Source organism: Coffea arabica, chromosome 4c (assembly GCF_036785885.1).
Source record: "Coffea arabica cultivar ET-39 chromosome 4c, Coffea Arabica ET-39 HiFi, whole genome shotgun sequence".
In the NCBI taxonomy this organism is placed as follows: domain Eukaryota; kingdom Viridiplantae; phylum Streptophyta; class Magnoliopsida; order Gentianales; family Rubiaceae; genus Coffea; species Coffea arabica.
The window spans coordinates 8,138,091-8,152,103 of record NC_092316.1 but is presented as its reverse complement, the minus strand read 5'-3'; the positions used below and the strand labels follow the sequence as shown (position 1 = coordinate 8,152,103).

General features: G+C 35.3%; 1 protein-coding gene across 2 annotated transcripts; it reads right to left on the bottom strand.

Moving 5' to 3' along the window:
• Positions 1 to 4,633: 4,633 nt before the first annotated feature.
• LOC113739796 (protein indeterminate-domain 16-like) lies at positions 4,634 to 7,806 on the bottom strand. 2 transcript variants are annotated; one of them, XM_072045854.1, is made up of 3 exons: positions 7,266 to 7,806; positions 6,758 to 7,157; positions 4,634 to 5,745 (listed from the first exon to the last, which is right to left on the bottom strand). In XM_072045854.1, the coding sequence occupies exons 1-3, from the start codon at positions 7,372 to 7,374 to the stop codon at positions 4,944 to 4,946; spliced, it is 1,311 nt and encodes a 436-aa protein (XP_071901955.1). In that variant the 5' UTR covers positions 7,375 to 7,806; the 3' UTR covers positions 4,634 to 4,943. The 2 variants fall into 2 exon arrangements, with proteins under 2 accessions (XP_071901955.1, XP_071901956.1); XM_072045855.1 differs by having other exon boundaries at positions 7,262 to 7,769.
• Between the last annotated feature and the right edge of the window lie 6,207 nt (positions 7,807 to 14,013).

Sequence of the window (14,013 nt, the reverse complement as noted above, 5' to 3'; positions counted from 1 at the left end):
TACAGACGAATTAACGTAATGAAGTCTACAATGGATAAATTTGGTACGTTCTTCCATCAAAATTAAGAATAACTTGTCTTCTGTTAGGAGTTGAGGTGAATAAGTACTTGTAGACCTTGGGTACATTGTCGACAGTTAAGGCTTTAAATTACTTCTTTCACTAACTTCAATTCATTCGAGACATATGTGGTGTGGAGAAGAAGATGACTAAATAAATTGGTTTCAAATAGTGCACCATTTAGACAACATTCACTTCTCCTCCTCCCCCTGAAGGGAAGGCAACGACCATACACTTGAGAAGAAAAAGGAAAACAAGAATCAGGGCCATTTGCCTAACTTTGTATAATCCCTGAAAACCCATCACAATCGATGTGAATTCAGTGCATATTCTCAGAAGTTCTGCCAGTTTTGTAAAGCATCTGCAGAAAGTGGGACATATGGGGAACGCCCAGTCAAACTGTAACATTCGTCCTCCCTATGATTGAATGAATAGGTAACTACGTTTTTATCCTCGACCTCCTATTTGGAAGCTGCTCCCTGCAGTTAACTAGTACGCGTCACAAGTTAAGTTCTGTTTAATTCAAATCCGTGGATATATGTAATATTCTTATACTTTTTGGTATAAACCAGTATAATTTTAGTATATATAAACTTAAATTTGTTAATTCATACAATTAAATTGGTTAAATGTAAGATGCGAGATATGTTTTGAATTGGTCATAACTTAACTTATAGAACTCTCGATCCCAAAAGACCTACTCGGCCCCCCCCCCCCCCCCATTTGATGCCATTTTCGTCATTGAATGTTCATCTTGATATTTGGACTCCATTTCTTCGCCAATTATATGATGCTCTTTTAAGTTTTTCTTTTTGGTGTAAACGGAAAATTTCTAATCCTTAACCTCTCGCTTATACTTCCATTTCTGTACCACCCAACTTATTCCTCCCCCTACAATGCTCGTTTACATTGATGGACGAATGAATTGAGGATTGCACCTCTCTGTTTTTTTTTTTTTTTTTTTTTGAGAAGATATCAAGGTCCTATTAAATCGGCTTCCAAGAAATTCACAAAGGGTGGGCTATATGTGGGAATTCGCATTTTTTTAGTTAAAAGTAGGGTAATTAGGCAAATTGCTTTCATTTGAATGAAATTATGGTTGTTTTTTTTTTCTTTCCCCCTCTAGTAGTTTGGATTGGATGTTTTTTTGGAGTATTTATAGAAGACTAACATCGTAGCACTTTTTTGAAAATGTGATATATGTAAAGTACAAATGGCAGCCCTAAAACTCCAAAAAACTTTTCCAAAAAAGTTAGCAATTTAAATTCTAGTAACGTTCTTTTGTTCCATTTTTCTTTCTTTTTGGGTGTCTGCATGGCCGGACCATATGGCGCCCCCAAGAATTTATTAACTGAATTAGATTTTGTCAAAAAAAAAAATCAAACTTTTAGTTATACCTTGGAAAAAATAAAATATGCGCTCCTAAAATGTTACTAAAAACGTACAAATAAATCTTATATACAATCACCTTTGAATCAATGATATATGTGCAAAAGTTAAATTTTAAATTCAAATTTTACATAGTTGTCGTTCATCCAACGCTGACACTGTCAATGTAGAAAAGATTAATCGAAAACATAAAATTACTCATTCTTATCAATATCTCGTCTAATTTATCACCAAGTCTAATGCTCTTGTGCCCGCTTATTGGCCAATACCTTAAAACTCTACAACATCTCTTCTGGGTAAGGACTCAAGAGAGGTCAATATTGACGATAAATATAATTAAAGCTCCTCTTTACTGCTGCAACAAAATCATTCATTGCTCTACAAGAGCTTGCAGGTCCAACTCAAATCAAAAGCTAGCTTGGCCTCAGTGTTTCCCTAACAAAATAACGTGGAATGTTGCTTCCACAATATTAATGAAGACAAAAAAGGTGGAAATGGGGTCAATAACTCTAGAGCTTGAGGAAGAAGGCCTACCATAATTTGCAGGCCCTTAAAGATGATCCCACCATCGTTGGCTGCATGGTACGTCTAACCATTAAATTAAGAAGGCAAGTGTCACGAAGCAATCCAAAATGGAATAATACATTTTACCTATATGGCTTTATTTGGTGCCACTACCTAAATAATATTCTCAGCAGACAGTTGTCATGAAATCAATGGAGCTGCCGGACTAAACTGCAACACCAAGGAAATTTGTTAATCTAATTACTTACTGCATACTAATCACTTACTAGTGAATGCTTTAGCTAATTATTATTGCAGCAAATTACGGGGTGGTTCGTGTCGGTTCAGGAGAATGTAATTTTGGCTTCCTAAGGGGTAATTAGACTCGACAACCTTCCATCTTTGTGCTCAATTTTCATGATAAATGCATTAGAATCTTGAATGGGTGTTTTTCGATTGTCCGCATTCTTTCAAAGTGGTATTTCGAAAAAAGAATAGTAATGTTGGGAGCAGAAATAGGAGTGTTTTTTCTATATATTACACTGATATGACAGGGAAGAGAGAAACGCCAATGAGACCAAGGGACACAAAACTTCAAAAACTCAGGCAACTTTTCAGAACTTTTAAATTAGTACGTAATCACGACTGGCTCTTACTTGGCATAATTCAACCAATGTGAAAGTGAAAGCACACTACTTGCTTATATGAGTAGCCATGTTTCTTTTCCTTTTCCATTTCTCACCGGTGATACAGGAATGGGGGGGGGGGGGGAATTAATTGGAGAAATGGAAGGAATAAGCAAATGGTCCTCTATATGGCAATGCCCATCATAGCATCTTCTGAGACAGGAATGGGAGAAAGGTATAAGTACTATTTTGGGAAAGGCATAAAAAATTTCCACAATAAATGACTATCCTTGTTAGCATCTTCCAGTAGTTTTTCTCATGTTTTTATGCGCAATCAAAGTTGTCATGGGGGCACAAGTCTAATCAAGGGATCATCAGAAGTTGGCATTTTCTTGATTGTCCTCTTGCAATTCATTGTAACGCACATAAATTAAGATCGACCACCTATAGGAGTTTTGTTTTGCTTCTCATTTTCCTCGAACAATATGAAGGGGCAACAGCTGCAAGTGATTGAACTCATTATAACAGTTGTAAAGGTGGCTTGATGGCCCCTAAACTAACCCTTGAAGGATGATGGCCTCACATCCTCTCTTTAGACGACCAGAAAGTTGAGACCTCCCAACTCTCAAGTGGGAATTATTATATACTCTTCTTGTTCATTATCGCAAGAAGTGAGTTAGATCGTTGCACCAAAAATGAGATTTCAGACCCAAAATTTAATGGCACTGAAATGTTACTTATCTATATGATTGCCTAGTGCAGATATCTTGTTACATGAAAACTACTCCAACTGAAGTATGTAACATACTTAGCTTACCAAAGGTCCAAAACCATCTCACTAAGATTTTTTTTTTTTCACAGAAAAGATTTTTCAAATCTTACAGGGAAAGGGAAGGACTTGAGAATTGGACTATAAATTTCATGATTATTTAACTAATGCCGCTAAGGCTTTAATTAATTATATAAAGGAGTTTGGTTTAACAATATACGAGTTCAAGGTTTAAAGTCACTCTTAATTTTCTATTAGGATAGTATTCTCACGTATTGCAATTTCTTGTCATAGAATTAACCTCGATATATAACCGTTCTAAGTATGAAATTTAAAAGAAATTTTGTCATTGGATAATCAAAATTAATTTTCGCTTAGTTTGAACTGAGTGTAGTGCAAAAAAAAAAAAAAAAAAGAAAGAAGAAGGAAAAGTCTCTGTCAACTTTTTACATCAACTGGTCCTTTTTAATCAAGAGACACAAGAAAGGCCAATAACGGTCAAAGGTAAAATGAATGAACATAGGAACTTTTGGAAAATTATTGACCGCCCCACTATTGTTTTGCGTTTGGTCATGAGGAAAGAATGGAAGGACAACAGCAACCTTACGTAGGAGTTAGTTTAGTGTTTCCTCTAAACTCAGAGTTGGAAGCTTTGCAATGGTCTCAGCATAAATGGAAAGGTCCTGTGCTCTCTCACAATGCTCACTGCTCACTGGTCACTCACCCCACTGATTCTGATGAAGTGTGATGAATGGAGTTTGTTTGTGTCTGTGTGCTGTAGATGTTTGAGAGGGACGAGACTGGCATCAACCATTACAACTTTGGCACTGAAAAACATGGCAAATTTTCATTAACATTTATATGGCTGCAGAACCCCAGAGAAAAAGGACCATTATCTGATTCCTCTCTCCCTATGCGTGTGCTTCTCTCACACGCACTCACACAGTCAGAGAGACCCCTCTTTCATTCAAATATTTTTTGGATGGCAGCATCTAGCAGTACCGTTCTTTATTGTCTGGCCCTTGCTCAGATGGTCACCCGTTTCCTGACCACCTCAGCCAACAAAGATCTTCAAATAGTCCAACCAGAAAATCTAATACCACGGGAATGACTTGATAAAATAACGCCACTATTCAGCTAAGAGTTTTGCTATACTCCTGAAAGTTTTGCTAGTACTCGGGGGAAATAAAAGGTCGTGATGTAGAATCATCATGAATGGTTAAAAAATTCTTGAAAAAACCAATAAAGATATTTTATTAACTACAACAAAACTAGCTACTTGTAGAGTTGATAAAATCATTATGATATTTGCCACGTACTCATTGAATCAACAAATAACATCATCAAAAGTTTTAGATACAAATTCCAATACCCCTTAATCATCTCTTTTGCACTTATGATAACACTCACTAGTCCTTCCTGGTGTATTCATGGATATGAAAGGAGAAAACCCAAAAAAAAATATTAAAATAAAAAGGGATAGGTTATAAATATACTTTTATCTTATATCTAACATAAAAACAAACTTTGGATGAAGAATCTGATGATGATCACTTCCTCAAGTCTCCTTCCTGTGAAGCAGATGAGTCTTAACTCTTTAACACAATGCATATTTTGGATGAACAAGCCGGTCACCTTTGACAACTTCGCCATCTGATAAAGCAGAAGAAATATAACCCATTAATGTCAATGCGCTCTCATGATGTGGAGCATGAGCTGCAGCTCTTGCTGTTCTTGAAGCATTAAACTTTTCCTTGCAAGTTTGACAAGTGATTTGCCAAATGGTAGCATTGATCTGCTTCGTGGCTTGCTCTTTTAAGGCCTGTGCCTTCTCCAACTCGGCTTGGGCTTGTTGCCTGATTCTCTTAGCATTAGCAAATTCTTGCTCCGCCAGCTCAATCTGTCTCTTAGCTTGTCTCCTAGCTTCTTCAGCAAAAGCCTTTTCAGAAATAGCCACCGCCAACTGTTCACGGGCTTCTTCTTTGATTCTTGATGCGTCCATGATAGGTTTCTCGCTGTTGCTACTCTCCATTTCATTTTTCTCATTGAAATCTGATGATCCAATGGACAACTGAAGCAAAGCTGAATGATCTTCATCTTTCTTAGAAACGGAGATCATATCCATAGGACTTGATGATGATGTGGTTAAAAGTTGAAGCTCCAAATTGTGAGGACTTTTATTGGAATCCCTTGTTGGGGCAACGAATTTGGTATCCATAGCTACAGGTTTTGCCATTAAAACAGGCCATGGTGAAGCACTAACATTTGTATCACTTGAGGGACTTGGGCTTGAAGCTGTTCGAGAAAGACAAGCTGTTGCTGCAGGCTGTAAAGAATGAGATTCGGATCGGATTCTACCCAAGTTACAAGCATCTTGATGCTCAATGAAGCTCTCCACCCTAGAAGAAATGAGGACCATTATATATATATATATATATATATATATATGTATATAAACAACTATTGAAAATTATTTTTGAATTAGAAGATTTGCTACAAACAAGTGTAATGATTCTAGGTGTAGTGGAAAAGTAGAGCAAAGGACATTTTCAAATGAAATGATTTAATTATCTGTGCGTTTTTATCCATGAAGATAGGCACTAGGAAAAAGCTGAAAAGGAAATTATGTAGTAATTAAGAAGTAGGAATGCAAACAAGCACAAAATGACTTAATAGCTAGGGGAATGAACATTTTTAATGAAGAGAACAAACTTGGAATATGCAGAACTTTGACATCTTTAATCACATCTTTTATTTAATAAAGCAATATCTTAGATGAAGTCAATTTAGACCATTTTAAAAAGTGTATGATAATAAAGAAGGTTAAGGAATCACTTACATGCAATAAATAATTCCTTTTTGGATTTAGAAACTAATGGGATCAACCTTAAATTAATTAAACTAGTATAAATCAATGACCTATCACGACCTGATCTTTGAAAACTTCGTTAACTGTCGGTTAAAACTGTTGCACTAAAATAAATTATTCGGCCGCCATCGGTCAAAATCCAAATTATTCATCTTTATAGCTTTTCGATCTCCTTCTTGTGTTTAACCATTGCCTTCCAGCTTAGAAACCATAGCAGCCAAGATCAATGATAACTAGGAAAGGCAAAAAAATATTGATGAGGACAAATTTCACTGGAAGATACATTCTGGTGGAGAGAAAAAGCCACAAATTTAGAAAAAAGAAAATGATTGGTGGAATTTGGAAATCTACCAAGCATAGAAATGCATAATTTTGATTTCAAGATTTGATCAATCTCGAGAAAATTCTGGGACTGAATCTGGGGTGGCAAAGGACCAGCAAGAGAACGAAAACATCCCACCCAATGGCAAGAATGAAGATGAGTGGATAAGGTAAAGATTTAAAAAAAAAAAAACGAACAGAACAAAAGAATTCAATTGAACCTCGAGAAAACCCGGCCACAGTCGCAAGAATGGCCTCTGGTACCGCAGGTTTTGAGATGGGCTTTATAGTCAGATTGAACAGCATATCCTTTGGAACATTTCTCACACACCCACTGTTTCTGATTGCTGTGTTTCCTTCTAAAATGTTTCTTTATCCCCACAAGATCGCCTAAAGCGTGACAAGGATCATGGTGAAGGCAGCTGGGCTCCGGGCACACAAAAACGCGCTTTCTCACCACTGGTGTTTCCCTTTTCAGAAGCTTCCATGGAACTTTATGCCTCCTCCTGTGCATCTGCAGGTTTTGGTCCCTCTGAAATCCTTGATTGCAGATCTCACACACGTATCGATCCGATTCCAGCAGGGTTTTGGGTGAAAGGGATACCACTTCTGCATCTGGATCTAATTATTATTGCATGAGAACATCATGAAGATCATGAAATTTTTAGTTAGATACTGGCACAATTATACGAAATCTATCCATCAAGAGAATTGCAGCTAGGTACCTACCTGGAGTTCCTGCAGGCCTTCTTTTTCTCTTACTGTTGATTCCATTTTCTCCACAAGTAAATGGCTCAGAAGATGAGGAGGGATGGTTAATAATATCACTACTCAACATGGGCTTGCTCAAAAAAAATTTTTTTTTTTTAATATTCTCCCCTTCTCCTCTACTAGTATGGAGAAAGCAGCTTGAAGCTCTTGAGCATGGAGATTTAATGGATATGGCGAAGGCAGTAGGAGAAGAGAGAAGTAGAAATGGATACTGTGGAAGATACAGATAGAGATACAGATACAGCAGCAAGTGCAAACATGAGGAGGGATATAATAAAAAGGCTCTTTCTTTCGGTTATCATCAGCTTTCTTTTAGCTTTTGAACTTTCAGCTTTTTCATCAGCTTTCTTTCTTGCTTTCTCTCTTTCTCTCCTCTTACCCCTTTCACCTTGATCAGGTTCTCTTCTAACCCTTTAATAAACTTCTTCTAAAGGAAGAAGGGAAGAAGAAAGAAGGGTTGGGGGGGGGGGTGGGGGGAGGGGGCTGTGTGGTGAGAGGGAGGTGGCTAGAGGGGGTGCTCTATATCTATTTGTGGAGGCTTGAAAGTTCCTTGACCCAATCAAAAAACTCCAAACTTGATCCCAGCAACTAGCAATTGGACCCAAGGAAAAAACATCCCCACATAGAAACAAAACTTTCATTATGCCATTTTGCACTAATTTTTTGCGTGCCTAAATTCTCTCCAACTGCACACATATTAGCCAATCCCATTTGTCATGACTGTGTGAAATGTTCGCTTTGAGTCATGTAATTTGGTCTAGAAGGTAATTAAGCTTATATAACTTCTTTATTTTACATAATACGAAAAATATCTAGATAGATTCGGTCTATAAATTTATTTGTAATTTGTGTAAGATATGTTCACCCACGACATAGCCGCTAATAATCTCCGATGTGAAAAAAGAAAAAAGAATAACGAATGATATAATAAGAAGGCTAAAAAATTCATGTAATTCTTGAAGCTATCACATAGCGTGCAAGTGTGACACAAGATCAAGTCTAATCAAGTATTTTCTCAGTTAACATATGATTCATACAAGCGTCACTATACAGAGGTTAATTTTAGCACAGTACAGACATTTCTTTTTCTTTTCAGCGTATCTAAAATATAAATAATGGAGGGAGGGCAATGAAATGCAACTAAAATTACTATGTTGTCCAATTTCTCTTACCACTATGCAGAGCCCTGTAATGATTTCAGTCTGAAGCAGCTTTTTTGGTCTGTGATGACCATGGTCAAATCAAATGTCGAAAAGGCTATTTTGGTCATTATGCTGATGTTTCTTACCACAGTGATGTTTAAACAAACGATCAATGTAACAGTGAGTTAACAGCGGCAGGATTGTCTTTTGCAAATGATGTTTGGGATGGATTGCTTTCAGAGCGGACCCCATCATGTTAACAAAGAGAAAGCCTCTTCCATTGCCAATTAAAACTGAACCAATATTTCTATCTGACTATTTACCATGAACGTACCACTAAAATTTGCTATATTCTTCTTAGACTTTTATGTCCAGGTACGTAGGACAATTATTCTGAATAAATGAGAGTTTAACTTACATACGAATGGTCCTATGGTCAAGGGAGGACGCTTAAGGCCTTTTCGACTGTCAAGTTCAAGATTTAATTCTGTGATTAAGAGTGGAAAGAATGTGAAAAGAATCGAGCGATCTTTAAAAGACTTGTAGATTTTGTTCATGAAAACAAGGGGAGGCTTTACTCGTCTTCTTAATTAGATCAGACAATGCCCAGTTTCGACTCAATTGACATGATTCCATTTTCTGCTCTCCAAAAAAGAAAAAAGAAGAATAAGACAGAATTGCCGTTGAAGAAGTCGAATTTAGCTTGATATATTGTTTGCTACCTAGTTTTATAATATATCTATCAAGTTTGAGTATGGAAAAAGGGATCGTAGGTAAAATGTTTTAAATTCAAAATCTCCTACTAAAAATAAAAATACCATGTTTGAGTATATCTTTTTTTATATATAATGGTGCTTACTTGAATGTTTCTTTTTTACTTTTCAATCGTTTCCAAATATTTGCCCTTTTCAAAATAATATCCTTGAATAATTAAACAAGAACTTTATCGACTGTTATAACAATGCTTGGCTCAAAAGATAGAAGAGCAAACGAAGTTTTAGTTAAATTTGGCATCTCAAGGTATGATGCAATAATAAAACATCTAGAATTTTCTCTGGTTTTAGAAGACAAACAAACAATGGTTTTATTTTTATTTTTATTTTTTTAAGATTTCTTAACAAGAACTTGAAAGAGAAAACTTGCGTATACTACATAATCCACCATTTTTTTAAAAGTCCCCTTAGATTGTGCTACTAAACCATCTGCCATGAGGCAATATTAAAGATCAGACAAACGAGGGAAAACAATATATAAGAGTCAGAAAAAGAACAAAGATAACTTGCATGAATCAAGAATCTCAAAACGTTGCTTTCCAGCACCTTAATAGCTGTGGAGATAGAGGAAGGAGGTGGGGATGGGGGGTGGGGGGAAGTTGAGCGGTAATTTCAGGGAAATTATACAAAGTTTGGAGTTTAAGATTCCACCATTACATGACAAGATGTGAGATATCCCACTGATTTCTCTCGTACAGACAACATATGCATACGAAGGAAATTCCCAGGTCTTAGCATATTATCAGCAGTAGATGGCAGCCAATTAAATGGGGTTCATACACACATTAATCATATCCATGATACAGTGCCTAAGTAATTTGTGGCTAGATTAATCTTTGGTGGTATCAAGTCTTATTTTCGTAGAATGTTCTGTACCTAATCATTTGCTTTAGATGATTAGCTTAGCTCAACAACATCACTAAATCAGCAACCTTACTAGGCCCCATCAAGATCGACTTCTTATTTGAATAAAGTTTGTCACATCCTCATGATCAAGCAAGATAATCCCTTAACTACCCAGATGAGATCATTCTTAAAAGTGTTCATGCTCAATCTATATATAGGAACAAGAGAAAGGATAGAACATTAAATATCACATCCATTACCAAAATTGCTGTTGGTAAATATTGTTAGTAATTAATTCCATTATGAAACTGCTTTCGACGGGAAAAATCAGCTTGATTTGCTCAAGCTCTAAGAGTTTACTAATTAGGGGTTTTCAAGTATGAAAGTCTGCAAATTTTCCTGGAATGAATTGTTATATTTTGAATGGCTTCACCCTAATTTAGATATAAAAAGAAATCATATATAATTGATCGATGCAGTAAGAGAGTTTAGTTAGACTCTACCATTCTAAGGCGTTAAAATCATTCATAACTTGCAGACATTCAGAGAGACACTGTTGCATAACGTTTTATTTTGTATAAAAGAACTCATTCTTATGAGCCTAATTTATTCAATAATTGAATGTCAAGCCATGGGTTTGTGTCCTCGAATTGCTGATCATATCCTTCATTATGAACTAATTTCAAATTTTGTAGTCGAACATATGAAAAGGTGTCATGACCAAGATTTAAAAACTAGCATAAAGAGATGCCTATTTGTGATCCAACTGTTCTTGTAAAACTTGGGATCGAGTAACAATTTGCCCACCTATACTTCGAAAAAAATGTGTATATTCTGAAATTTTGAGTTTTTTTTTTTTTTTGGGGTGTTAACCCTTTGTTTTAGCCGTGACTAGTTGCAGGTTATGATTTCAGCTGAGTGAGGTCAAGTTGTAGTAAACATTCTTTCTTTAACTGATTCGGAAATGCCAACGTTGTAAGGAACTCACCTGTGCTTCATTAATTATGAGCTGATTTTGCCTTAGTCGATCTGCACTTATGAATTCTTCCATTGGGTATGAGCTTCAAATGGTCACATCCTCATGAGCAGGATTACAAAAAAAACAAAAAAAAAGGCACAAGAAGATGATTGCGCTTACTTGCGGGACTCAATATGATCATTATCATTTTCAGAAAGAAAAAGAAATAAGAATAAGGCAGGGAAAAAGGAAAGTTGAAATGATGGATGATGCTGAGGTGAACAGTTCAATTAGTTGGCTATGTTACAAATGAAACGTTGTTATACATGCTCTTCATTTCAAACCATGGTGTGAAAAAATAAAAATAAAAAGAATTTGAATGGTAGTCCATATTCTTCATCTTTTAAACATGGATTCAATAAGAAACAAGCTGTACACATTCAATTATTTTTTTTTTTTGGGTTATTTTACAAATTCTTCATCTTCTCCACATTAATCAATATGTAAGGCAAATTATTAATTTTCTTTTCTTTTGAGGAAGCTAACTGGCAATAACAATACATTATATCATTTGGTACAGTTGGGTTGATCCAGTCGAAAACAGATTTGGAGGGATTGGTTAGGCCGATCTTGGTTTTGGTTGGTAAAAAATCCACAACAATTTTAAAAAAAAAAAAATTTCTTTTCTATCTTGCTATTAAATTGAGCCGACCTCAGACCTATCCTAGGCCACAACCAGTTGGTCAGGTTTTGAAAAGACAGAACACATTCAATCATCAAGGAATTCTGCTGATATTTCCGTGGAATTCTACGTAGAACATACAAGCCAGGGTGTAGCTTTGCCTTGCGTGCAAAATAGCTTTACGTTTCTTGAGTTAATTGGACAAGAGGGTATTGAATTGTTAATTCTCCACCGTTTCATATTTAGTCGATTCTTGAGCATGAAGTGTGCAATTTTACTTGCATATTTTGTCCTGTAATCCAATGATCACATCTGGGAATTTCTCATCTCATCTCATAATGCTTGTCTTATTTGTGGTTGAGATGAATCATTTTATATAATCCATTGAAACTTTTGTATTTTTTGATAACAAAAAGAACCACACTAACCTCATGTTCAAATTAATTTGTCAAGTGCATGTATGATTGAGGGTGAGTTTCCCCTTGTTAGAGAAAAACTCATGCAAGATTGAGGATTAATTTTTCTTTTCATTTTAATTTCCATTTTCCTACAAGTTCATTATTATACATATCAAACAATCTAGATATCCTGCATGAAAAATATTACTATATACTTCTAGCAAGTACCGTTTATCAAGACAAGGCTGAACGTATATGGTAAGAATATGGAATATGCATAAATAGCTCGCACCATATATAACTGTACCAAATGCTACATGGGATCCTCAGTTCAATTTTTTCAGTGGCAAATCAATGCTATTTTTATATTTATATCAAATGTCTTATTTATTTAATTTATGATATACTGTTTATTTAAATTTCTTCTACCCTCAAGTGATAAGTGAAACTGACAGAATTTGGCACCGAATAGAGGCACAGAGGATCCCAACTGCTTTCTATCTAAATCATAGAAACTCCATGGAAATCAAGCTCTCAACAATTAAGCCTGCGTTTCACAAATATACGCGTGGGATCTTTTTATCTTTGTTTATATATATATATATATATATATATATATATATATATATGTATATGTTTCAATGAATCCAGTTTGATAATATGTACATGAGTTGCCAAAATAATTCTATGTTTTTCTTTCCAAAATAATCCGAGTTACCTGTTTGATCATAATGTTGTCATTTAGGCTTTTTCTTTTGCGGTCTTTTTGTACGGAACCATTCTAATTCTTGGTGGGGTGGGGTTGGCAATACAGTATACATAGAGAGTAGGCCAAAGCTTGCAGCAGATTATTTCTCTTCTCATCTCAACTCAACGAAGATAAAAAAAAGCCTAAAAGGAATCTCAAGAAAAGGATGCTCTCCTCCGACACCTAAAATGTGGCCTCCTGTTTGGTGGCTGCCGGTCTCAAAAAGATGTAGGGTCCCCATTTCATACTCCATGCAATAATTTTTCACCACATCATTACCCCACCCTTATCTATTTTTGGTGTATTAAACTTAATTAAGTACGATTAAAGCTAGGTAAAACTAGTGTTTGGTCATCTAAAAAAGCCAAACAAAACATATTATGCAGCAATAGTTGAAAAAGTAGGCATGCATGTAACAAATTGTTAAGAAAGAAAAAGTGAGAAGAGTTGGTTTGGTGATTAAAATAGAGATTAGTTTTTATAAAAGCATGATTAGATTTGGATGGAGAACTATTGGGGTTGATGATTGTTAAAGACATTCTCTTCTGGATGCTGCATGTGTGAGAATCCAACTCCCATCATGTCCCCATTCTTTCAACAGAATATGTAAACTACTAGAATTCGCCTTCTTTATTTTTATATATTCTTCAATGTCATTATTTGTCTCATGACCAAACACAAGAGAAATCCATATTATTCTCACATATATTTATTTCTCTCGTTCCCCTGTCTACATGTTTAACTTTTTTTTTTTTTTTTGAAAAAAAAGGGGAAAAAAATTTGAGACTGCATATGCCAAGAATAAAAAAAAAAAAAAAAGAAATTAAATGCACGTATGAAATCTATGTTTCAACAAATTAAAGTATGGACTATATAATTTTGGTATATCTCAAGTTTTTGAAGTTGATGCAGAACTCCGTGATATAAATTGGTGTTTCCTTTTATTAATTTGTGTATATATTCTATAGAGTGACTTAATTCTCGATTAACTCTGAGTGTTAATATTTGTACAAAAATTTTCCTAATTTAGACTAAAAAGTAGTCCTAACTCTCTGCTTTGTTAGTGCAGAGATAAACATTTGGAGGGCAGTGAGGAGAGGGACAAAAGGAGAAAACTGGATCATCTTAGAATGTCAATGATCAATTACTTAATAGGTTA

Excerpts from the sequence above, each read along its gene's own strand:
- LOC113739796 (XM_072045854.1), bottom strand. The coding sequence starts at position 7,374 with ATGTTGAGTAGTGATATTATTAACCATCCCTCCTCATCTTCTGAGCCA. Across the intron at positions 7,158-7,265 it reads AAGGCCTGCAGGAACTCCAG|ATCCAGATGCAGAAGTGGTA; the intron begins GTAGGTACCTAG and ends AATAATAATTAG. Across the intron at positions 5,746-6,757 it reads TGTGGCCGGGTTTTCTCGAG|GGTGGAGAGCTTCATTGAGC; the intron begins GTTCAATTGAAT and ends CATTTCTTCTAG.